The sequence below is a fragment of the Solea solea genome, chromosome 15, assembly GCF_958295425.1.
Source record: "Solea solea chromosome 15, fSolSol10.1, whole genome shotgun sequence".
NCBI lineage: Eukaryota > Metazoa > Chordata > Actinopteri > Pleuronectiformes > Soleidae > Solea > Solea solea.
In genome coordinates, this window is record NC_081148.1 from 26,281,507 (window position 1) to 26,307,807 (window position 26,301).

A 26,301-nucleotide genomic window follows, 5' to 3' on the forward strand; every position below is an offset into this window, starting at 1 on the left:
AAATCAATATGTCAATCACAAAAAGTGAGTCCACATATGGAATGTTTGACAAACCCAAGTCCTAAGAGAAAATCAGTGATTCTAAGACGAAATCTTCTAAGACGAGCAGCTTCTGAGCTAAAAGCATTGATTTTATTGATGGACTTTGGTGTGGGAGAGTTAGAACAGGCTGTCTCATGGTGTTTTCCAGGGATTGATATATTTTATTCATGAGCTGGGATCTTTGTTAACAGGCTGTAAACAATTGTTTCTGTGTCACTATGTCAGAAAACCTGAACTGTAACTTTAATGAGTCTTTTCCACGGCTGCATGTCATTGTTTTGTAAGTTTACATGGACTTCTGTAGACCGTCTGAGCACATGGGTGACATTTGAGGCTATAAGTAGCCAAACAGGCTACTGAACACAGTGTTGGGGTTCTGTTCTTCTGTCCATCATTGAGCTTCAGTCGACAGCTGTCGTGCTGCGAGTGCAGCAGGTTCTAAAGGAGTCAATCAGCCTGCTCGTCTTCCTCTGACCGCTGGTGTTCCCACTCTGACGGGACGTGTTGGTGTTCTGGCGCGACAGCTTGGCTCGGCTCGCTGTCTCCCTGATCTGCAGCTCCAGGTGTTTCTGGATGGCCAGACCCAGCTCCTCCGGGTCAACAGAGGCTCCGTACACCTCCCACGTCATCCCCTCTGCATCCCACTTCACCTCCTTCACTGGGGACTTGAGCCCACTGTCCGTTTTCTTGCCTCCATCAGAGTCGGTGTTGGTCAGCGACGGCGTGCGGCTGCTGGAGCTCTCACCTCTGCTCTCCTCTGTCAGACAGATTTGAGGGAACACATGAGGCGTGACAGTCTGTTCTGTCTGCACTCCAACATCCCTCAGCTCCCTTGGTGCCATCACAGTCCCAACGTCCCGGGTCCTGGTTCTAACAATGGCACTGCTGCAGCACTCCTCTCTGCTAAGGTGTTTTGGGGTTTGTGGGCCGGCACCAGGAGGCACAGAGCTGATCCAGGAGCAGTTGAGATTGCAGCACCGCAGCAGATGTTTGGCATCGAGGCCCGTCTCGCTGACAGAGGAGACGAGGCGAGGCAGGGTGAGGTGCTTTGTCGGCTCTGCGGTTGCCAGGTGCTGCAACAGCTGGGAAGAGGCTGGGATGGGCTGGGGGTGGCAGTAGGCAGCAAACGTGTCTTCAAAAATGGCGTGATGATTGTAAGCGTCGTAACAGAGTGGCTTGTCACACTGAGGGAGAAGATGGCCTTTCTCTTCTACACCCTCACCTTTGACCGACACCTTGGGGGATGAGATGCAGACACACCTGCTCTTAGGCTGCTGGAAACCAACATCGCCTCCACTGGCTCCTCGGCAAACAGTGGTGATGAAGTTGCACTGTTGCAGCTGCATGGGTTGCTTGCAGGGTGACGCACACCGACCCTCAAACCCTTGGATAATCTTATCTGCTCCAAGGTAAACGCGTCCACCGGTGTCCCCGCGCGGAGCTTGGAGGGACGCTCCCTGTGTTAGCACAGGTAAAGAGTCTGAGGGATTCCTGTGAACTGACGTGTCATCAAAGACCTGGTGCTGGTGTGAGGGTGCACATGTCCCTGACTCATTAGGGGGGCTTAGAGCCCCGGGAGATGCTGGATGTTGTGGTGTTGTACTGCTCTCGCTGACCTCCTCACAGGCAGGACCTGGTCCATCTGAAGGTCTGGAGGATCGTGTGGAATCAAAGAGGGTATGACCAGAGAGGGAAGAGGGTGCAGGACACTCGGCCTCTGCCATAGAAAACCTTTAAAGACGCAAGAAAACACAACATGTTTGACACTTGAAGACAAAACACTACAGTTCACCACCATTCACCCATTTACTCATAACTTCCTACAGCAGCATCTACAGGAGCCGGGAATCAAACCCCCAACCTTCCAGCTGAAAGACACTGCTCTATCACTGAACCACTTCTACTACTGATAATACTGGGTTGACAAGCAAGTGTTGCACCAGAAAAAGAATACATTTTTAAAAAGATAACTACACAACTTACTTTATGCTTTAATTACAGGCTAACCGCTAACCGCTACATGGCTTTAAATACAGAGGTAAATACATAAATCACTGATTGTTGTGTGTGTGCAAATATAATTCATTGTAAGGTATTCATGAAGACTCATTTCTTACATGAGAGTTTGTGAAAGAACTTTACAGATTTATTAGCTCGTTTAAAGAAGTCAAATTTGTTTATTTCTATTTGAATAAAAGTAAGAATATTTGTCTTATTTTCCACACCAGGCCACGCCCCCATCCCACCTCATGCCTCTGCCGTAGCACATCACAACACAACACATCACATCACATCACATCACAACGCATCGCAACACAACACAACACAACACAACACAACACAACACAACACAACACAACACAACACAACACAACACATCGCAACACATCGCAACGCAACGCATCGCATCGCAACGCATCGCAACACATCGCAACGCAACGCATCGCATCGCAACGCAACGCAACGCATCGCAACGCAACGCATCGCAACGCAACGCATCGCATCGCAACGCAACGCAACGCATCGCAACGCATCGCATCGCATCGCATCGCAACACATCACAACACAACACAACACAACACATCACATCACAACACAACACAACACAACACAACACAACACAACACATCACAACACAACACAACACAACACAACACAACACAACACAACACATCACATCACATCACATCACATCACAACACAACACAACACAACACAACACAACACAACACAACACAACACATCACATCACAACACAACACAACACAACACATCACAACACAACACAACACAACACATCACATCACATCACATCACAACACATCGCAACGCAACGCAACACATCCCAACGCAACGCAACGCAACGCAACGCAACGCAACGCAACACAACACAACGCAACACAACACATCCCAACGCAACGCAACACAACACATCACAACACAACGCAACACATCACATCACAACACAAAACAACACAATCATGAGCAACTCACTCATGTGGCTGCTGCTGGAATTTAAACTTAAGACAACAGCTCATCGTCTCACACAGACACACACACACACACAGTGTGTTTGGATGAGAAACATTTACCTTTCACAGTGATCCACCCGCTGCTGAGGCTCTGTCCTCCCCTCTTTCATCGCTCTCTCTGGTGTGTGTCTGTCTGTCTGTGTGTGTATGGGGGGGGGGGGGCTTAGAAACCCTCCTCCTCTTCTTCTTTGGCGTCCCTCTCCTCCCCGCCCCCCCAACTCCAGACTGTGCACAAGACAGGATGAGACCTTAAGATAATCCTCTGTGATTACACATGTGAGGATGCAATCTGTCCAGCTGTAGTGGAGGGGGAGGGGGAGAGAGAGAGAGAGAGAGAGAGAGAGAGAGAGAGAGAGAGAATAGCTGAGTGTGTCGACATAAAATAAAGACACACACACACACACACACAGCTCCCCTCTGAGTCACTGCTTTACTTTCCCTCCCTCCCTCCCTCTCTCCCACACACACACTCTGACACCAGCCTACTCTCCATCACGCCAGTATCACTGTTGCTATGGAAACTGTCATACGCAGTGGATCCATGTTTTTTTCAGGAGGCAGTGAGACAACAGATCTGGTGTCACGCGCACACACACACACACACACACACACACACAATCACTCACCTGTTAACATGCTACCATTGTGTCCTCCATGTTTCCTAATGTACACTATATAAATGTGTGTGTGTGTGTGAGCTGGGATCAGCTTGTCTTTAAAGGGACAGTTCAGAGTTTGTAATCAGACAAAAGAAAGCAGTTTGTTAGCCTAAATGAAATAAATGCTAGTTTACGATATCTCGGTCACATGATGGCGTCTTTATCTCACACTGACATTATTTAATTTCATGCTAGGACAGATTTATGGACAGGCTAAAGATGCAAAAGACTATTTGATTGAAATCTTATGTCACAATGTGAATGAATTCCTGTTGAAATCACATCATCACACAGTGAATATTCATGTTCATCCAAAATGAGTTTGGTAAAAAAGAAAAGAAAAAAAGAGAAAGAGCCGATGTTTCCAAGCCCTCTACATGTTTATTAGAGACGACACGTGTTGGCCTTTTGACATTTATACAAAACAAACAGAAAAACAACATGACAGCAGCGTCAGGCGACATCAGTGGGTTGTGACTTGTTCATGTTCTCACACACACACACACACACAGTTTTGTGTCTGATCATCACATGATTCATTACTGTTATAATTTAGAACAAACAGAAGCTCTTCACTGTTCCCGCAGGTTAACGTCAGTCTTACTTGGACATGTGCTAGTTATGATGAGTTTTGTGTCAGTTTTGTCACTGAAATGTGGATATTAATCCAGGTTTCCTCGTCTTGGGATTGAAAAATACAATTGATTAAAATGAAGTTCAGTTCAATGATGAGCAACAGTTTCCAGACTTGAGTCACAGTGAGTTTTGTTTGTTCATGTTTTCTGTAACATGAAAATGAAAACATGAAAACTAAAATAGTTTGATAGATAATAATTTTAGTAGAAAGTGGAACTCTGTCATTTATTTAGCTTGGATTTCTTGTTATTTTTTAAGGTTTTACTCCTACAACCATTTCATTTATACTTTTGCAGCAGACAATTGTTGAGTTATTTAAGGGACAATATGTAAAATATGCAACGAGACTTAAAAAAAACAACAAAAAAAAAAAACAGGCACTATAATCCAAATTAAAAATATTGAGGAGTCTCCAGGTCCATCTACGAGGAGCTTTCTCACAAAATAAACACAACTTCCAGGCTGTAAATGGAACTTTAAAATGTTGTCAGTGAAACAGTGAACATGACGACACATAATGATCATTTTATGAATCATCAGCCCTTTCTTTAACCTTTGGGATTATTGATCAATAATTCCATAATAACCTGATCTGAGGATTAACATCACAGCAAAGACAAACGCTCTGTGTGACTCTGGAAAATAAAGGTTAAATAAAACTAAGGATTATTTTCCTAATCGATTAATCTGTCGATTATTTTCTCTTTGAATCGTTTAGTCCATAAAACGTCAGAAAATGTGTAAAAATATTGATCAGAGTTTCAATGATTTCTTTGTTTTATGGAGCAAAGAAATCAGAAAATATTCATGTTTCACATTTTTAAACTTTGTTTTAATGAACTGATTAAGAATCAAGTTTTTCAGCCCTAAATAAAAAGAAAGAATAAAAACAATAAACTGTGTGTGAACATCAGCAGAGAAACTCAAGACCTGGAAGAACCTGCAGCTCAAACTGATGGATGAATGAATGAATGAATGAATGAATGAATGAATGATCTCGGCTGCTGCAGCTTTGAATGTCTGGAAAGAATTGATTCCTTTTTGCTTCCCTTTTGGTGTCAATTTAAAGACAGTGAATGTAATAATCAACAGATGAATCGATGATGAAAGCATCATTCATTCACATGTTCCTCATTACCAGAGAGCATGAATACATGATTGTATGAATGTGACATTGTATGTATGTGACGAGTAACACTGTGTTTCAATAAAACCTCCATGTTTCTATGTTTCTTTAAAAACACTCCTTTAAAACATAGGTCAGTCAGATTAAAGGAGATGAAAGTAGATGAAAGGAGATGAAAGGAGATGAAAGAGATGAAAGAGATGAAAGGCAGATGAAAGGCAGATGCAGCTTCTGTGAGACGCTCAACCCCAGCAGCTCCATTTTAGTCTGAAAGTCCAGAGACGGCAGAGAGGGCGACCTTGGAAACTCACGCTTTGTGATTGGTTGTTTATGGTTCTATGATTTTAGATTTCAAAGACACCAGAGAATAAAGACTGACCCGAGAGCTCAGCTTTGACTCAGATCTGATCCAGTTCATTCAGAACCAGCACTGGTGCTGATCATAGAAACAGGGGACCATGACTTCCTGCTTTGGTTTGATCACATGACGTGTTTGTTTTGTTACTGAGGTTTTTTCATTCATGAAAATGAAGAAACTTAATAACGTTCACATCAGTTCATGTTTGGACAATAATCAAATATTATGAAATGAACGGACATGATATCAAGAAGCCGCCAGTCTAAGGTTTTCTGGTCAGTGATGAAAGACTGACCTGAGTTTAGCAGCATGCACATGCACGTGGTCGTCACGCGTGTGAAGATAAAAACTGTCGCAGTGATGTCATCACAGGCCTATTACACTGACACCGTGTGTGTGTGTGTGTGTGTGTGTGTGTGTTTAACACAACATATACATTTGCTTTGAAAACACAGACGGCTTTACAATAACAGACACGAGACGTGTCTTAGTCTCATCTGTCCTTCACCCTCCACGGTGAGCGCCGCCCAGCACACGCAGGAGGAGGAGGAGGAGGAGGAGGAGGAGGAGGAGGAGAGTCCACTGCCATCCTTCTCCAACTGGCACCAACACATGTGCCGGTGCTCACAGAGCACCAGCTTAAACCCTGCAGCTGTCAGTCACCATGTGCTGCTGTAGATTCCAGATTAGGTAGTCCAGTCCAGTCCTAATCCAAAACCTGCATGTGGCTCATCTACAGACTCCAGTTCCTGGGGTCTGTGCGCATGTGTGTGTCCATCCATCCATCCATCTGTGTGTGTGTGTGTGTGTGTGTGTGTGTGTGTGTCTGGGTTTGTGACCTCAGCTCCAGCTGCTGCTCTGGAGTTCTTGGCGGAGCCAGGATGGCAGAGGCTGACCCAGACGATTCAGCAGGTGAAGCAGCTCCAAGTTCTGCTCACGATAGTGGTCAGTGAGGACGGCACGGGACTGTGGACACACACACGCACGCACACACGCACACACACACGCACGCACACACACACACACACGCACACACACACACACAGGAAAAGGTCAGAACTCGAGGCTGAATAATGAAACAGAACACACACAAAAGTGTAATGATTCCAGCTTTAAAAACCCGTCAATATTTTAATGAATAATGAATTAGTTTGAGAGCAAAAACTAAATCAAATAAAAAATGTGAATATGCTCTGGTTTCTGCAGCCGAGTGTATTCAATCAATATATATATATATATATATATATATATATATATATATATATATATATATATATGTATGTATATACATACATATATATATATATATATATATATATATATATATACATATATATATATGTATATATATATATATATATATATATGTATATACATACATATATATATATACACACATATATATATATATATATATATACACACATATATATATATATATATATATATGTATATATATATATATATATATTTGTGTTGCTAAAGCAAAAAGGTTATGTGGCAGTGGGGCATGGTCCGACCAGAGGGTGAATGGGCGCCCCAGGAGGTGGAGGGGGTCGACCGCCCCGTACTGTACATTATCCGGTCTCAGCTGGTCTCAGTGGGAGGTGAACTACAGTACGGTGGAAAAAGAGTGCCTCGCCATACGGTGGGCGGTTGGTGCCCTCCGCTACTACCTCCTGGGGCGCCCATTCACCCTCTGGTCGGACCATGCCCCACTGCCACAGTTATTAACAGCTTCTTCTCATATTGATTGAATAAAAGTTATACTTGACACATTGTTACAATGTCGTGAGAGTCGCGGGGCCCTCGGGAAATGTCTTCCTCCAAAGGGCCCAAGAGAAAAAGTTTGAGAGCACTGAGGAACTAGGAGCTGTGAGTGTTTGAGTGAAGCATGGAGAGAACAAACCTCAGGACTCATTTCCGGATACTTCCTTCCTTTGCTCTTCCCCAGACACTTGGCTCGACCCGCTTCCACTCGCTGACACCAGAAACCTTTGCTGTCGTCGTACCTGCACAGACACGTGAATCCCTGTAAACGTGTTGTATCTTTGAGAAGATGCTCTTTTCTTTTCTACACCAGTGACTTTGTTACAAACATTAGAGCCTGCGTGTAGTTGAAGACGGGAGTGACACCAAGAAACCTCTGGATTCCATCCATCATCAGCGCTGGGTTTGTCCGCAGCAGAGCGCCGTCCACGATGTGCAACTGAAACACACACACACACACACACACACACACACACACATGACTTTTCCTTTCATTCCACCCTGTGTTGTGTTCCATCTCTTTTATTTTGAAATGTTATTTTCCTTTTACTGTGAAGCACTTTGAGCTGCAATCCCATTAAATGATTATTATTATTATAATAATAATAATAATAATAATAATAATAAAAGAGTAACAATAAACCTGATAAAAACACACACACACACACCGCGGTTGTCGGGAGAAGCCGCAGTGAGAACATTATGTCCGTGGCTCCGGGAAGCGGCGAGGTTTACAGCTGGTTTACAGCTGGTTTACAGGGGGTTTACAGCTGGTTTACAGCGGGTTTACAGCTGGTTTACAGCTGGTTTACAGCTGGTTTACAGCGGGTTTACAGGGGGTTTACAGCTGGTTTACAGCGGGTTTACAGCTGGTTTACAGGGGGTTTACAGGGGGTTTACAGCTGGTTTACAGCTGGTTTACAGGGGGTTTACAGGGGGTTTACAGGGGGTTTACAGGGGGTTTACAGGGGGTTTACAGCTGCTAAAGGTCGCTAAGGGTCGCTGTAAACCACCTTCGCCCCGAGCCTTTTCAAGCCGAACAAGAGGACATTTCATTTTCACAACTTATGTGTGAAAGTATCAATTCATGACAAAAACAGTTGAAATATAGAGATAAAAGCCTAAATGAATTAGTTTGAAGACTACAACGACTAAAAGTGGAGTCAAACGATCACATATAGAAACGACTAAAAGACTGAGACTAAATCTAAAATGGCTGCCAAAAGCAACACTGGTGTGTGGAAGGATTTCAAACACCACGACACTAGATAACATTTCAGATTTCAAGTGTTTGCATCACTGGGTCCAAAACATGGATTCACATCCATCTTCTATTTATTAAAGTGAAATGGATTCATAAAACTTTTAATACTGTGGAAACTTTACTCTTATTAATTAAAGAACACACTCATGGAACAGTGCTATTTTCAGACTTTACCCGGCAACAACAAATACTATTTTCTGATTGGCTGTTAGGTCACTCATTCAAGACAGCAGAGCAATCATCCATTCATAGATGACTAATGTATGTGTGAGTGTGTGAACTTATAGAAATGCATGTGAGACTTAAGAGCTCTGTTCATTTGTTGTAACCGTGACATGCAAACAGGAAGTGAAGCGTCTATCACAAGTGAAACACATCACTTATTATATTATATTATATTATACCACATTATACTATACTACATTTTATTATATCATATCATATTATACTATACTATATTATACTATACTATACTACATTATATTATATCATATCATGTTATATTATACTACATTATATTATATTATACTATATTATATCATATTATATTATACTATACTATATTATATTATACTATACTACATTATATTATATCATATCATGTTATATTATACTACATTATATTATACTATATTATATCATATCATATTATACTACATTATATTATACTATACTATATTATATCACATTATATTATACTACATTATATTATATCATATTATATTATATTATATTTGTTAATGTCCAGAATTGTTCTGTCAATAAGCTAAAAGCAGATGCTGACGAAGGCTGTCTGTCTGTTACATACTGTAAATGTATGTGCTGGTTAAGTCTACTGTGTTTCAACAGCTGCTCACGTGTATTTAGTTAAATACAGGTAATGTCATGTGATCAGTGTTCAATAAAAAGTACATTACTGTAACTGCTTTGCATTCTGTGGTTCATGTAAACACAAATCTTTGTAGAAGTGACACTTTTATTTCTGTAAAAATATTTTCATCACCAGCTCAGATGAGGTGTTGAACTGAGAGATTCCTCATGAAACAGAATTGAATGGAATGTGGGCGGAGACACTCGGATCATTCTGTCAAACATACCAATGGTTGCTGTGTGTGTGTGTGTGTGTGTGTGTGTGTGTTACCTGATTGGGCTGGTAGTGTTGCAGCCAGCGCTCCAGGTGAGCAGCATAGGCTCCAGGGTTAAGGCAGCGTCTCTGAAGGAGCAGCAGGTCCTTGGATGCTGCGAGTCCTGCTGTCACCACCACATGAAACGTGTTGTTGAGCGCTGCAGGGTCCTGGTGCGCCCTCTGGTGCTGCACTCCAGCAAAGACACTGCATTAGACTCTGACTGTGTGCGGCTGTAGCAGCAGAGTGTGTGACGGCCGGTGTCTCACCTGGTACCAGGAGTAAGCTCTGTCTGACGGGTTGATGAGCACGGCCAGGACTTTGGCTCTGGGTAACAGGGCAGCAGCTCTTTTAGGAGCCGCCTCCGTGTCAAAGTAGTTGGCACTTTTCTCAAACATGAAATCTGTGCTGACGTTGGAGGGGAACGGGAAGAAGTCCATGTACCTGAGGAGAACACGCAGTTTAAAAACACCACAGAACCTATGGGTGGGCAATAAAATCGAAATAAAGGTGTCGACAATAAATCTACAGACACGTCCCATGCACTTTTCCCTCAGCCAATCGCACTATTTGCTTCACTGCTTCACGGCCGTCCTGGAGATAAAGGCGATCGTAGTGAACTGTGAGCAGTGAAAACAAAAACAAGTCCACTTCTGTTACATGGGACTGGTTTGGTTTTTCCAGTTACTTTTTCAACCATGTGAGGACAACAAGCTGAGAGTGGAGCAGCGAGGAGCGCAGTCTCACCACAGCCAGCAGAGGTCAGCAACAGGTCACTTTAGACCCAAACACACCACTGTAGCACAGTCTGCATGACAGGACTAGAAAGACTAGTTCCCTTTGACCTTACGAAAGTCTGCACTGTTGTTTACCTTTTAAATGAACGTCAATGTTTGGTAAAAACCATTGTATTTGGCACAGGTTGGAACAATTGCACAAACCTTTTGAAATGCTATGATTTTACATAGAAATCATGATGGTGATTTGACTGTAGAAACACCTTACATCTGTGCCACATCACCCTCCAGGACTATGATTGATGAATGAATGATTTATTGGTTTAAAATGATTCATTTGGTAAAAAAGCAAACACTCATTAAAGTGGGTGACACGCACAGAGCAGGAGAATCCCAGTTTAAATAAATGACTATGACTGAATACTGACGACCTTCTGTGGCCACGGTTCAGAACGAGCTTGTGAAGACTCTACCAGTCAATGCCGTTGTCATAATTTGCTCCACTGAAGAACTGGATCTCCTCGAATGTGATGGGGCTGGGGAAGGAGCTGGTGATTGCTGGGTGGAGGCTCAGGAATGAATGAAGTGCTGTAGTGCCTGAGAGCAAAGACAAAACATTTATATAGTGCAGACAGACAGAGGTAAGACACGGACACTGGGACACGGACTGAGCCTGATACCTGTTTTTTGTGGTCCAATGACGAGGAACTTGGGAAGCCTGTCACAGGTCTTTTCTTTAGACCAGATATCTTTGTGTCTCTTATCATGACAGGGGTTCTGGAAACATGAACAATCTACAATTATCAATTATTATTACTTCTTTATCACAACTATAATAACTCTTGATGTTGAGCCACAGAAACGTGCAGAAAAAGGATGATTAACGTTTGACTCGTGTGTTAAATATGATTTATTTCCTCGGTTCCTTTTCCCTTTTCTCGGCTAAAACCCATCACCTGAAAATGTCTCTCATCTCAACAACAACCACAATTAACCAAAGATTGAAATGATGAAGTCAAACTAAGCTTTGAAACCACAAAGAACCAGTAGTGAATTAAACTTTCCCTGAGTTATGATGTTCATTCATCAGCATGTGTGTCTCTGTTTCTACTGCATCTAAAATCTGAGAGTCACCAAACAGACCTGCCAGAGTGGGTCTCTCTCCTCAGGAAAGATCTGGAAGTATTTTTCAGAAAGCTGGACCGGGGGCAGCGTCTGCAGCCGGAGGTTCGTCCAACACTGGACAAACTTCACCAAAGACTCAAATGTGTAGAGACCCAGTCTGTCGTTGCCATAATTAGACAGGTGAGTCATGAAGATACTGATCTGAAATGAGAGTGAACAACAAGTTTACACTCACTGGAACTGCAGAAATGACAACAACAATAATAATAATAATAATAATAATAATAATCACAATCTAAAACGACTGCATTGTGCAGAACAACACACTTGAATAGCATTTAGAAGCAGGTTTTAAACATATCATACAACTTGATAATGGAAAGATGTTGCAGTTAATTCTCCTCCAGGCTGGAAACGCTAATACGTTGTTGTTGTTTTTCCTCCTCCTCCTCCTCCTCCTCCTCCTCCTCCTCTCCCAACCGGCCACACTTCAGCTCGTGAGATTCTTGTATAGTTTAGTTCTTGTTCGAGTAGTAGGGCTGGACTGCCAGTTTTGTTACAGCGTTCTTTCCTGTTTATTTAGTTAGGGAGGTAAGTTTCCTGTCATTTGTTTTCCTTAAGGTTGATTAGGTAAGGTTTATTTTCTAGACAGGGACCTTTTTGTTTGTTATTTTGGCCTTAGTCCACCCTGAAGCCTATACCTCAGTTTATCTAATTTTGTCATTTTACTACTTTTGTAAATAAACCATTCTTTTTCTGTAGATACAACTAAAAATCGTTTGTGGTCACTTGGGACTTGGGGAAGACGAGGCCTTATCTTGTTATGTCCTAGGCCGCCTAGACTGGGGAACAACATACGTTCAAAGGTTTTTCAAGAGTCCTTTAATAGTCAGTGCTGACTACACTGTGTGCGCCCCCTACAGACCAGTTTAAGACTGGCAGGTTTGCTCTTATTGTAGACATGACTGCCTGTGAGAATACAAGTCAAATGCACATAAGTTCACGTTTCTTGCTTATTAACACAAAAATAGCAGCAACATAAATTATAAACTGAGGCAAAAACATACAGTAACAGTCCAATAATATGTTACACGTCTAGCTCTTATTTGTACCCAAATGTTTAAATGCACTTATTGTAAGTCGCTTTGGATAAAAGCGTCTGCTAAATGACATGTAATGACATGTAATGTAATGTAATGTAATGTAATGTAATGTAATGTAATGTAATGTTTGTGTGTGTTCTTACAGGGTTGAGGAGGACAGTGAGGAACAGTTCTCCTCCTCTGATGCTCTTGTCCAGCTCCTTTGAGCCTCCAGGATATTCATGATAGAAAATAGTATGAGTGAACAGACCACATGTCTGCCTGGGCAGCACCTGAAACACACACATGCATCAGTATCTATGTTTACTCGTCACATTAAGATTAGATTAGATTAGACTTTACTGATCCCACACTGGGGAACAGGGATGAACAGGTACACCTAACAATCAGGATTGAGGCGGGAGTGAGAAGACTAAGCCAACATGAAGCTAATATGAAGCTAATATGAAGCTAATATGAAGCTAACAGGAGGTCAACATAAAGCTAATATGAAGCTAACATGAAGCTAACAGGAAGTCAACATGAAGCTAGATTTTTTTGTATGTGAGATTAGCCACATGTCTGTCTCTGGTTTCACCAGAGAAACAAAATGGAGATTAATGCCTCCATTTGTGTTGTTCCCTTCATTTCTAATAACTCAAAAGAGGTTTTCAGACGCACTGTTACAGCTTGTTGTGTAGACATTTCACTGACAACAACTTAGAGCTACCGTTTTATTATGACTTTCACTACTCGTTCTAAAACGACATAAACACTTAGAGATTCACGCATCATCTACCTACACTCGCACACCAACAGACAAGAGCAGACGAAAACATCAATCCTGGACGTTACTTTGTTTATGGATGGGAACCATGGAAACGCCACCGGAACTGACCTTGATGTCATTATGGATGAAGCCCCGGCGGTATCTGGCTGGCCTCAGATGGGGGTATTCCTCTGTGCTGGTCACCTTAATGCCCCACACGGATTTCCAGGCCTCGTAGAGCTGGCTGTGAACCGGGTAAACACCAGAATGGTGTGGAGCCACTGCATAGCCCATATCTGTGGGGATACCATGCTCCTGTGGAGAGAGAGGGCACAGTGTGACCAAATGAGGGAGAGGAACGTCGTAGGAATAGAGCTGCAAAATCCGTGAATTTTCAAAATTGGAAACTTTCCATGAGAATTAAAAGGAATAGACTTGAAGGTTGGGAACTTATTTGGTAAATAAGATACTGCAGCATAATCTTGGCTAAAATGATCACATTTGAATATCAATGCTACTGCGTGAATGGGTGAAAGGAAATTTACTGGGAATTTTCTGCCAACTTTGCTACATAAGAGGACAAGAGAAAGATCCAAAGTAGTGTTTTATTTCTTACTTTTTTTTAAATATATAAATATAAAGACAATTCACATTCCATCACTACTGTAAGCTTGTTTATTGAGTATCCACGAGTGTGAGAAAGAAGTCAGGTGATCAGGGCGACATGTGAAGATGGAACATCTCCAACAGTCAGAGACAACACACTTCACCCCATTCACACAACAAGCCTCTGTCGGCCTCTGCTGGTCATAATAGCAAGTGCCGGACAGAGCCACTAAAATGATTTAACCCCGTAGAAGAAGAAATGTCACTGACAAGAACATTAGTGCATCACATGAGAGGAAAGATAATAGTCCTTAAGGGGCGACATTTATTCCCATTCATTTCTTTTGTTTGACATTTTTTAAATGTTTTGATTAGGGATGGGCATATTAGATAATTGATGAAGTCGATCAGTTACTGTAATTTTATATATTAAAAAGATAGCGAACAAAGGTTACTTCTCCGATGACCACTGAATCTGTGGTGCATCTATTATTAGAAGGTGGCGGCAGCAGCAGCAAGTATTTAGTTAGTGAACTTCATGTGTTTCTGCAGAAGAGGAACATTTCTTGAAGCTCGTCCTCAAAGCTTTTTTTGTTTCTCCCTTTAGGGGTCACCACAGCAGATCATCTTCTCCCTTGTGTCCTCTTCTGCTCCACCAACAACAACCATGAACCTTCTCTGTGGTCTTCTGCTTTTCCTCCTGCTCTGCAGCTCCATCTTCAATATCACAATCCCTCCCCTGCACGAGACCAAATCATCTTTACTTATGTTCAAACTGTTCGACCAGGATTGACCTTAGCCGGCAAAATAAATTGTCACGGGCCAATATGTCCGGTGGAAAAAAATGCCAAATAATTAATCATTAATTAAGTGAAATTAATTAAGCCGAACGTCATAATTTATTTTGAAATGAATGCAAGAGTTGATCCTTCAAGTTGAAAGACGACTCGCTCCACCACCGAGCTACCGTCGCCCTTTAATTGTTTATTTCTCAATTAAGTTTATAATAATTCGATTTTTGCCTGCTCAGTTTACAGTTTGTGGAACGTTTGTTTTCCAGAATTCAACGAAAACTTCTATTTAAGAATACTGTAAGTTAAATACGGTAAATACACATGGCCATAATGTTGAAATACGCCACATGTTTTCGAGCATAAACTCTGCATCTTCAGAGCTGCTTTCACGAGCTCATGTGCTGGAGTACAGAACATTCAACAAATAACACCAGTGAACATTGGAACAGCGTTCTGCTCACATGTGAAGTCTCCTCTGTTTACCTGAGCAAAGACCTTGTTGAGCCTCATCTGCTCAGCCAACACACTGACATTGTGAAAGAGGTGAGGCTGCATGTGGCTCCACATGTGAGGGAACCACCAGAAGTCCATCCTGTGCTGTAGCAGCATGTCGTCCCCTCGATCTTCCTCATCAGTACCTGAACGAGCACACACAGACAAACTCGCGGTTAAAACACAACACCTGTATCCTAATCCATTCACTCTGACGAGCGATATCATTTTAGTGTGTAGCCCTAAAACATTCCGGCTATTAAGATTGACAGACTGAGGTGGAAGCAGCAACATTTAGAATCTCAGTGTGACTAAAGTGACAAAATGTGCGACTTATTAAGCTGAGCCGACAGAAAATGCAATTTAAACAACTGCACTGAAATATGGTTTAAAAAAAAAAAAGCCAGAAAAACAAAAACCTGGACGCTAAAGGCTGAAGGAAATTAGAAACCAGAGGAAATGAGATGGTGAAAGCTGGAGGAAATTGCAGAATGAATGCAAAAACAATACAAATGTTGGAACAATTTATTCTTTTCAGGTTCAAAATGTCACTTTTCCTCTTATTATTATTATTGTTATTATCATTATTAACAGCACACTCAGGAACTATCTTTAGTGATCATATTTCACACATTCCATCAGGATTCATTCACAGGCATCAAAGTAGAACTAAGTGGAACGAACATATCCCGATGATTCAATTATCACTTTCTGACGTAATCAAATAAACAGGTCAACAACTTCATTTTACTGAAGCAGAATATAGAGTAACAGAGTATAGAGTGATATGATCACTGTACTCTTTGATTAAAGCAGACTGACAGATGATTGGTGATGATCTGCAGTGCTGCTGTCACTCATCAGTCACTCTGAGCGTCTTTACGTCATGTTTGTGCCTCATAGCTCTGGGTGTGTGTGTGTGTGTGTGTAGGAAGACTTGGCTTCATGTGAGTGGAAGTCGTCCTGTGGCCCTAGGCTATAAATGCCCCCCCAACACACACACACACACACACACACACACACACACACACACACACACACACACACACACACACACACACACACACACACACACACACACACACACACACACACACACACACACACACACACACACACACACACACACACACACACACACACACACACACACACACACACACACACACACACACACACACACTGCACTCTGCCCTTCCTGCTCACAACTCTAATCTGTGTGTCTGCAACTGAATTGAAGATTATTGTGACAGATGGGTGTAGGTCCGTTTATTTGTTGTTAGTTCTTTTTGAAAAGGAATAAGCTTTTGCTCTTTGTTACAAACAGTGTGTTAGTACACACTCTAACCTATCGTTCAGGAACCGGTACCGATATGAAGGTTTCAGTATTGGTACAGGTTGATAAATGGTGGACATTATGTCACTCATGACACCATGTAGACACTTGAAATGGGAATTAAAACCTTCAATGAGTTATGGTGACATCATCAATGATCCCAGACTAAAGTGAAGTCTGAAATGAGTCATTTGTGCTAAAAGAGAGAGAAACACCTTAAAACTTTGGATTGACAGCTACTCAAACACCACATGTATTTGTAACAATCCCAACAGCATTAACACTGATACACTGTTAGATCAGCATGTTTTCAAACATATGTTGATAACGAACACTTGGCAGTGATTTCTTCTTAGTGACAGGAAGGATGTTCATCCAGACCACAAACACAAGAGCCGTTAGCGCTAGCACCTCTCAATTCATATTTTAACAATCATTTTTTTATTAAACCATGAACTTCAGCTTACTCTCTGATGAAGTGATGAAGTGATGAAGTGTTCATACACACCTGTGTGATAAAACTTCCCAGAAAATCCCAAGTTGAAAGTGAAGTCAGGGACCAGTGCTCTCAGTTTGTGTTGAGTGTTGAGTAACGCCTGAAAAAGATTTTCAATTAGTAACAGTTTGATGTTCATAATCACATTTAGGTTTAACTTTAGAGCAGAATGTGTTTTTGAACCATCAGTGGAACTAACTGCAGATTTGCCCACAGCAGTTCTGCACAGACTGTTCATTTTTCCTTTAACTCCTGTTTGACCGACTCCAGCTGAGCAGTAATAAGCCACTTTCTCTGCGAGTCTTCCACCATGAACTGATGGAGGAGAGATGACCGTCCTCCCTGCAGGTTGTTCCACCTCCATTATCATCAAACTTCTGTTATGATAAAACCTCTGTTATGTCTCTTTTCCACCAAAAATGAAACAGAGGATTTAGATGCTGTTACAGGTGGCTCTAATGACACCCCCCACACACACAGAAGCACAGCACACACACACACACAAACACACAGCTGTATAAGAGGGTTAATTTTTTCTCCTCCGTTTGTCACAATTCAACAATTTTTTTTTACCAGCGACCTTGTTTGTTCACAGATGAGCTCGTCTGCTGAGAATTCTTGTATTTTTTAACATTGCAAGATACATCGCAAAAAACTAAATATCGCAATGTCAGTTTTTTTCCCCATATTGTGCAGCGCTAACGATAAAACCCTAAACTATACATGGTGCAGCCCTAACGATAAAACCCTAAACTATACATGGTGCAGCTCTGACGGTGAAACCCTAAACGATACATGGTGCAGCCCTAACGATAAAACCCTAAACGATACATGGTGCAGCCCTAACGATAAAACCCTAAACGATACATGGTGCAGCCCTGACAGTAAAACCCTAAACGATACATGGTGCAGCCCTAACGATAAAACCCTAAACGATACATGGTGCAGCCCTAACGATAAAACCCTAAACGATACATGGTGCAGCCCTGACAGTAAAACCCTAAACGATACATGGTGCAGCCCTGACGGTGAAACCCTAAACTATACATGGTGCAGACCTAACGATAAAACCCTAAACGATACATGGTGCAGCCCTGACAGTAAAACCCTAAACGATACATGGTGCAGACCTAACGATAAAACCCTAAACGATACATGGTGCAGCCCTGACGGTGAAACCCTAAACGATACATGGTGCAGCCCTGACGGTGAAACCCTAAACTATACATGGTGCAGACCTAACGATAAAACCCTAAACGATACATGGTGCAGCCCTGACAGTAAAACCCTAAACGATACATGGTGCAGCCCTGACGGTGAAACCCTAAACGATACATGGTGCAGCCCTAACAATGAAACCCTAAACGATACATGGTGCAGCCCTAACGATGAAACCCCAAAACGATACATGGTCCAACCCTAAACGATACATGGTGCAGCCCTAATGATGAAACCCTAAACGATACATGGTGAAGCCCACTAAGTATAAAGGGTTACACTTTAACGTTGTGTGCAACAAGGCTGACTCACCTCCACGTCTGGCACCTTCATGCGGGTTCCCTCCTTACCAACAAATATGTCATCCACGTCCACCAGGATGTGGCGGTCCAAGGACAAACACAGTCTCTTCCCTGTCAGATATGCGATGGCGTCTACGAACACCAGCTTGTGAAGCCAGTAATTTAGATTGTTTCCAAAGAGAACTCTTTGAATTCCATCGTAGAGTCCCAAGTCCTGGACCACTGTGGCATGGAGGGCCCGCAGGTGAGTGGGTCCAAAGTGTGCCAGTGCCTCAGAGGACTTGGTGCTGGCCAGGAGCACTGGTTCATAAGTAGAGTGGTTGGACTGAAAAATGGTCCAGTCGTCTCCTGGTAACGGGCCCTGCTCCACCTGGTTGGGTTTGGTGATGTAGAGTAGAGGAGCACTGGGGTTGATGCGGTAGTCCCTGAGTCCGAGGTGTGAGTGTAGAAATAGGGGAAACCCTTTGAGCTGTGCACTGAGGAGGGAGTTTTCATTCGCTTTGAAGAAGCCAATGACACCAACTCCATATTCTGAACAGTATTTATCCAGCAAGTCACGGTTCCACGCGTCCAGATTGACATATTTTAAAAGGTTTTCATAGATGATTAGTGTGTAGCGTCCACGGTTATGCTCCGTCAGCGTGGGCAAGTCGCCTTTACCGGGAGCGATCTGTGTCCGGTAGTGGAAGCGGCTGGACTCTAATATGGCTACAATCTCCTGGCCCAGCTGGGAGTAGATGCTCTCCACAAACACCAGTACCACAGGCTCTGTCCTGGAGTTGTCCACCGCCTTCGCCTGTCGTAGTCGGCCTTGGTGCAATGGAAGGAAAAGTGGTGCCCTCTGAACACCTGCCCCTCCCCCAGTGGCCCCGGTACTAGCTCCTGGCAGCATCCCCCCTCCTCCACCACAGTCACTAAAGGGCAAAGGGGGAGCCTCCTTGATTTTGGGGCTGTTGGAGACATAGTATGCTAGGAAGGCCATGGACAGTAAGCAGAAGATGATTAGTGCCAGGATGAGGCGGTGAAGCTCCAGCTGGCGGACACCTCGCATTAGTTTCCACACACCCAAGCCTGCACCGACCATGGTGTTGGAGAGGGGAGGTGGAACTAAACAGCAAGCAGCAGCAGTGGGAAACAGGCAGTGTGGTGTGGTAAAGGTGAGCGAGTGAAGAGGGGGGAGTGTAGGAGGGTAACTGAGCTGTAGACACTGGCACTAAGCTGTGCTGAGGAAGAGCCATTTACTCTAGGTCACCATGGCCATTAGCTCCATTACCCGCTCTACACTTCCAGCTCTGTTGGAGCAAAAAACTCTCAGGTGACGAAACAGAAGAAGCAAAGAAAATATGGAATGTAATGGATGAGGAGATTCAGGAGCAGCGAGAAAGGTAAGTTAGTTCAATAAAAGCAAATTTATGTCTGAGGACCAGTAAGGTCAAAATGATCTGGTCCAACTTTCAGCCTCAGCCGTCTGTGGCTGGGTCAGTCCTCTCTTTCAAGCAGCTGTGCCAGGGACTCTGGATGTGGACATGCCCCCATGTAGAGTAGTTTGTAGCTTGGGTAGCGTCTCAGCAGTGGGGAGGTCTGCGTTGGGGTTGAACCCCCCTGGCCACCTACTCTGGACATCCCAGAAAGACACCTGAAGGATGAAAGAAGAAGAAAGGTGAAGGTGATGAATACAGTCATCATTCTTACAGCTTCACTGTTCCATTTTGATTTTGAGGAAGTACAATTCAACTCCTGGAGCACATATTTTGGCAGACACATTTTTCAGGCATTTGCACTTTTGCCTTTGTAATAATGATGATAGAAAAGAAAGAAAAGCAGAGAGGACAACCCAGTGCCAAAGCCTCTCAGTGTCTCTGAGTTTCTCTCAGTGTGAATGTATTTATAAGATGATCCCAGCGTTCATAGAAAACGTCATCAAAATCTGTCTTTAACTTCATGAGGTCCGCTCACAAAAAAGCCAAAGCCGCTGTGGCAGAGGTAACGACAGCACCCAGAGAAGTTAAAAGTTCACTACTGTTCACACCGCAGATGAGAGGGATAAGAACCATCAGTCTGTAGTGAGTTCACACACCGACTGGCATCTGCCAATCAAGTACCAAACAGGGAGTGTGGAATGGATCAAGTTCTAAATCAAACCATCATCCAGTTCAAACTAAAGAACTGCTCTTGGTGTTTAGTGAATTTTAATCAAATAAGACAAAAATCATTTCATCAGTAACATCAGGTTCCTCCTGTACTCCGCCCCCGTCATCTGTTCATGTGTCTGCTGCTCCAGCTGCAGCGAGCCCAGACACAACCAGACCAGATCCATCAAGGACCAGTCGGCAGATACAGATAATGGTGCATACTGGATCGAATGACACCAGGAAGCCACAGACTCAGATGATAAAGCAGGATCTGGACCCTGTGAAGTGCAGCCGAGGGAGGAGATGGCTGCTCGATAACTCACTACTCTTCTTCTTCTTCTTCTTCTATTAAGGTCTAATCTGCCAAAAACATGCCTTAAATCTGCTCTAAATGCTGTAAAATGAACATATATAAAATATATTTATTAGGAATGCATCGATTTCAATTTCCGGTTATTCATGGAATTACAGATACCGATTAAATTTTTTCAAACCACTTAACAGCACACACACAGATTTATTAAGATTTATTTTCTATCTTTTCTTTAATATAAAATTGTAACTTTTCAGTCATGTAATGTCTGTTAAAAGAAATGGAACAGGTTAACAGATAAATTCTTCATCTTAAAAGTACAGCGTTATGGAATAATCATTCTTTTCAACTTATGAAAACAGATGTAAGAGTCAGGTATTGGCAATAAGACAATGAATAAATAACAAATACAATTTAAATAAATGTAGCCTGTCAGCATAAAGATACTTCTCAAAACACAAAGGCAATCACTTGGTTTTTCTTTGAAAACAGAAGCGTTTCTGCTTTGTCACCAGTTCATTTGGCAGATAAGATCAAATATCTCCGTCTGACCGGCCGGTCGCACTAACCCCGTGAGAATCGGCCGATTTCGGTCACCGGCCGATCAACTGGTGCATCCTATATTTTATGTTTAAACACAGTTGTAGAAATAATAGTAGAACTTAGTCTATCAGTTTTGTGATGAAGGTAATATTATTTTTGTGACACTGGAGTAAACGTGATGTGCCTCACACTGAGAGATAAACACATTCCTTTAAATGTTACTAACCTGGAAAATCAAAAAACTTTAGTTCTACAACAATATGTACGTCGACGAGAACAAACACAGGTTTGACCAGGTCAAATAAACCTGGTGAAGCTTCTTAACGCTTTCAATTCAATAACATGAAGAATCACCACAAATGACTTGGATAAAAAGCCTTGAAATGATATCTGATTAAATCATGATTATATATTAAATATCCAACGTTCTCCTGTTCATAAAGTTTTACAAAAAAAGCCTCTGTTGCTGGCGAGCAAAGACTTCTGGGATGTCCTCAGCTGTGAAGGCTACACAAATGTATCCTTCAAACACGGGCAAACCTTCGGCCGCAGGAGACGGAGTCCAAGTTCGTGTGGCCATTGGGACACAAATCCACACTTGACAGGATCTAAACCCTGAAATGAGACACAGCTAAGGAGATTTCCTTGTTACACTTTACTATGTGGGTAAGAGGAACCTGATGTGTGGTCAATTCATCTTCTGGTCTGAGCTTCAGATGCTTCCCCTGAGCTCTTTAAGACTCCCACAGTAATCATCAACCCTCAGTTCAACTGTATTATGTTAGGAATGCAACAGAAACCCAAACGATCTTTACTCAAAGAGGTGGTAGCGCCCTATCGCATCCAGCATCCTGACAGACTCATGTCATTCAAGTGGTTTTCTTGACCCCGCCTATCGCCCTATGTCACAGCCCCGCCCACCACCTCAGATTTAATGATTTCTTTGTTACATGGAGCAAAGAATCCAGAAAATACTCTGGGAACTAGAACTACGGCTGCACCATTCTGGAAAAAACGTGAAGCAGGATTATTTTGCTTAGAATTGAGATCACGATTTTCTCACAAATGGAAACTTTCAAGAATCGTCGTCATTTAGAATCGAGATCACGATTTACCAGGAACAAAATATTTGACTAATCACTTAGTCATGGATTAATCGTTGCAGCCCTAAAATATTCTCTACCTTCATGAATAAATGAGTAGACACCTCTCCAAGATCGCAAATAGCAGCAACGTGAGAAGCTGTGCCACAGCTGCACCTCCAGCTGGCCTCGCTCCATCTTAGATGACGTTTACACCACTGCAGCTCCGTCTAATCATCACCTTTAATGTCTTCATTAAACACATTTAATAACTCCAGAATTATCTGTCTGACCAAGCTACGTTCACAAATCTGCTCAATTGATTCTGTCAATTAAAGCACAATAAAGTTGTTAAATACAAAGACAAAGAAAACACTTGGCTGAGACCTGGATAATGAATGAGTGGCTGCGGGGCCACAAATAGTTGTTGAATCCTAGACGTTGTAAATCACTCCCTGAGGCACTGAAAAGTGCGATTGTAAAAACTCTGAGCTGACCAACACACGGCATCACTGTCACTGCAATAGTGATCAGAATGTGTCACAGTGAGCCAAAAACAATGGTTTACTTTAGTGAGGAAGAGCGTGTGCATCAAACAGCAACACAATCTCCAGGTTCAGCGCTGACTAAAGTCCTATCTGCACGTAAACATTCTTTTACTTGTATGTGTGTGTGTGTGTGTGTGTGTGTGTATATACACACACACACACACACACACACACACACACATATATACATATGACGCGACCCGTGCTGTATACTCATGTTTATACGCATGTATATCACTAAATAAAAGTCAAAGTTATAATTAACCAAACAATATCCAAACACAACAAAGATAAATGGCGGTAAATGTAAGCGACAGAGAGGCGGGACTATGACATCATCATTCTCAAAAGTAGTGTCGTCTACACAAAAATGCAAGGGTGGAATTTTGAGATTTAAATAAAAAACTAAAAAACATTTCAGGACTTTCCATGCGGTTCAAACTTAACTCGACTCATTTTTCATGTGTTCACACCAAGTATTAAAATGCAGCCAGAGTAAAAAACCAATAGTGTTCTAATAGTGTGGTGACACTTACTCCATTCATAGGAAACACTGAGAAGTGTGAAATCACTCTCAGCTTATTCTGATCTCACTCAGGTCAACGGCTTCATATTCAGTGTTTGCTCACTATTTTTTTTATCTTGTTTTAATGTTTATTTCTTTTTCTATTTCTTATTCGTCGCTCACTGCTTTTCTACCTCTGACTTATTGCTGCAGAAACAAATGAACTTCCCTGGTGGTGTTGGATCAATATTATCTCAACGGGGCCGGAGACACATTTGTGTTCACACTGCTGCTATTAACATCACATCCTGAGCGCACCAAGTACAGGTCTGAATGATCCAACCGCAAAAACCACATTCAGAGGTTTTCAGGATGCCATGTGGTCACATTCCTCAGCAGCATGGACACAAGATTAGAGACCACCTCATGGGTTAAGGTTAGGGTTTACCCTCAGGGTTAATCCTGTCTAATTTCAGTCAAGTTATAAAATATTATAAAAAAATGTTGTTTCAATATCAGCTGTCGAGAAGAAGAGCTCGGCCCGAGAGCATTTGTGAAACTCTTGCAAATATCTGTAAATTGGGGCCAACTGATAATAAACAATGTAATGTCACCAAACTGGATGTAAAGCTTCTGTTTAATGGTTGAAGTTAGAATATAGTGAATGGAGCTGGTCACAGAGAGAACGCTTGAATCGTAAAAAAACCTTTTCTTTACAACGTCAGGAAACAATTTCCTGAGGAGTTAATGATCTGTTAATGATCTGATCTCAATCAGGTCTTCTACAGAAAATGATGTTCCACATAGAGAGGCCACATATGAGTCAATAAACATAAATAACTCTTTGCTCTGATAACAAACAAAGTCGACATTACAACTCAATCATTTTAGTTTGAGGACAAAGGTGAGAAGATTATTTTTGAGGTTGAAGGCGACACTGATCAACACTTTCTGACCTTTTATGAACAAACAACTAATAAAGAAAACACTAAACGTGAGTGGACACCAATGTGATTGACAGCTGGTCTAGTCCAACAGGAAGGAGCCTTGTGTGAACTTCAAGTTACAAAACCAGGATCTCAGATCTGTATGGATGACATCACAACCTCGAGGTCACAGTGCATGAGACGGTTGTTTGTATTAACTGAGAAAAGTGGCAGCACCACAATAATATACGTCTGCAAAAGAAACGATTTCCATCGACAGACTTTTAATAAACTCTTTAGTTTGTCCTGGGATTCGTTTTTCATGAGTGCATGTGGTCTGCAAGTGTTTACATGCTGATCTGATCTGATCTGATCTCATCTCATCTGATCTGATCTGATGACGAGTTTAAATAAGAGGCAACGATACAATGCAGTCGTCATGTTTCATAAATGGTGTTTTAAGAGTTAAAGAACACAAAGACACGTCCAGGCTTAGTTTATCCTTTAGACACAAGCAGGGATTTAGAAAGCTCAAGCCAGAGGTGGAGAAGAGTTATCTGACGCTGAAGATCGGTGTTGCCCTCACAGCTGCGTCTGCAGCCAGTGACCACAACACAACACAACACAACACAACAGACACACAACGCTGTCTTTACATGAAGCGAAACTTTGTTTCTACACAGTCAGCCAGCAGCGCTCTGCAGCTAGCATGCTAACAGCTAGCCGCGGAGCAACATTGTTGCCACACTAATGTTCCCGCAGCTAAGAGTCACGGAGGTGTTCGAACTTGTACCTGTGTCCGTGAGCACACCTGCGGCCTCTTGTCTTCTTCGAGCGGCGCGGTGCCGCGAGCACATCCGTGTGATGATGATGATGAAGATGATGATGATGATGATGATGTCCCCCCGTACAGACGTCAGTCCCCTGCCCACTGGGATGAGGCTACAGCTAGGTGCGGAGGCTAGCACCGCGACTCAAACACCACCGCGTTCACTACGTGAGGGATGTGTGCGTGGTTTCACGCTCTCACCGGCGTTAGCGGAAGAGAAGTGAGTCACCCCCGTCACCCCCGTCTCACCTCCGTCTCACCCCCGTCACCTCAGTCCCAGTGTTTGTTTCATACAAGTCAACTTCAGCGCGTCGCTGCTTCCCCCGCCATCTTGGTTCTGCTGGAAACCTGGACGCAACCAAATCTGGAAATACCGGGGGTGGGTTTTGAAAGGGGGGGGGGGGGGCGGTTAAAACCAAACGCGACCGCATGGAACTTCATAGTTTTCACAGAGC

At 42.6% G+C, this 26,301-nt stretch overlaps 2 protein-coding genes across 4 annotated transcripts; both read right to left on the bottom strand.

The window, feature by feature from the left end:
* Positions 1-413: 413 nt before the first annotated feature.
* si:dkey-191g9.7 (uncharacterized) lies at positions 414-3,439 on the bottom strand. The gene is made up of 2 exons (XM_058651918.1): positions 3,135-3,439; positions 414-1,773 (listed from the first exon to the last, which is right to left on the bottom strand). The coding sequence occupies exons 1-2, from the start codon at positions 3,182-3,184 to the stop codon at positions 444-446; spliced, it is 1,380 nt and encodes a 459-aa protein (XP_058507901.1). The 5' UTR covers positions 3,185-3,439; the 3' UTR covers positions 414-443.
* A 655-nt stretch (positions 3,440-4,094) lies between these two features.
* Positions 4,095-26,219, bottom strand: LOC131473954 (bifunctional heparan sulfate N-deacetylase/N-sulfotransferase 2-like). 3 transcript variants are annotated; one of them, XM_058651601.1, is made up of 14 exons: positions 26,096-26,219; positions 18,979-20,604; positions 17,461-17,548; positions 15,608-15,762; positions 13,854-14,039; positions 13,120-13,248; positions 11,892-12,074; positions 11,429-11,525; positions 11,222-11,345; positions 10,281-10,455; positions 10,029-10,199; positions 7,953-8,062; positions 7,763-7,865; positions 4,095-6,819 (listed from the first exon to the last, which is right to left on the bottom strand). In XM_058651601.1, exons 2-14 carry the CDS (start codon positions 20,050-20,052, stop codon positions 6,694-6,696), a joined length of 2,721 nt encoding a protein of 906 aa, XP_058507584.1. In that variant the 5' UTR covers positions 20,053-20,604; positions 26,096-26,219; the 3' UTR covers positions 4,095-6,693. The 3 variants fall into 3 exon arrangements, with proteins under 3 accessions (XP_058507584.1, XP_058507583.1, XP_058507582.1); XM_058651600.1 differs by having other exon boundaries at positions 26,048-26,219; XM_058651599.1 differs by having other exon boundaries at positions 25,811-26,219.
* Between the last annotated feature and the right edge of the window lie 82 nt (positions 26,220-26,301).

Bases quoted from the DNA above. Each gene is read 5' to 3' on its own strand.
- LOC131473954 (XM_058651601.1), bottom strand. From the start codon at position 20,052: ATGGTCGGTGCAGGCTTGGGTGTGTGGAAACTAATGCGAGGTGTCCGC. The intron at 10,200-10,280 runs GTGAGACACCGG...GCTGGAGTGCAG, and splicing joins GAGCTTACTCCTGGTACCAG to CACCAGAGGGCGCACCAGGA. The intron at 8,063-10,028 runs GTAACACACACA...TGTGTGTTTCAG, and splicing joins AACACTACCAGCCCAATCAG to TTGCACATCGTGGACGGCGC.
- si:dkey-191g9.7 (XM_058651918.1), bottom strand. From the start codon at position 3,184: ATGAAAGAGGGGAGGACAGAGCCTCAGCAGCGGGTGGATCACTGTGAA. The intron at 1,774-3,134 runs GTAAATGTTTCT...GCGTCTTTAAAG, and splicing joins CGGGTGGATCACTGTGAAAG to GTTTTCTATGGCAGAGGCCG.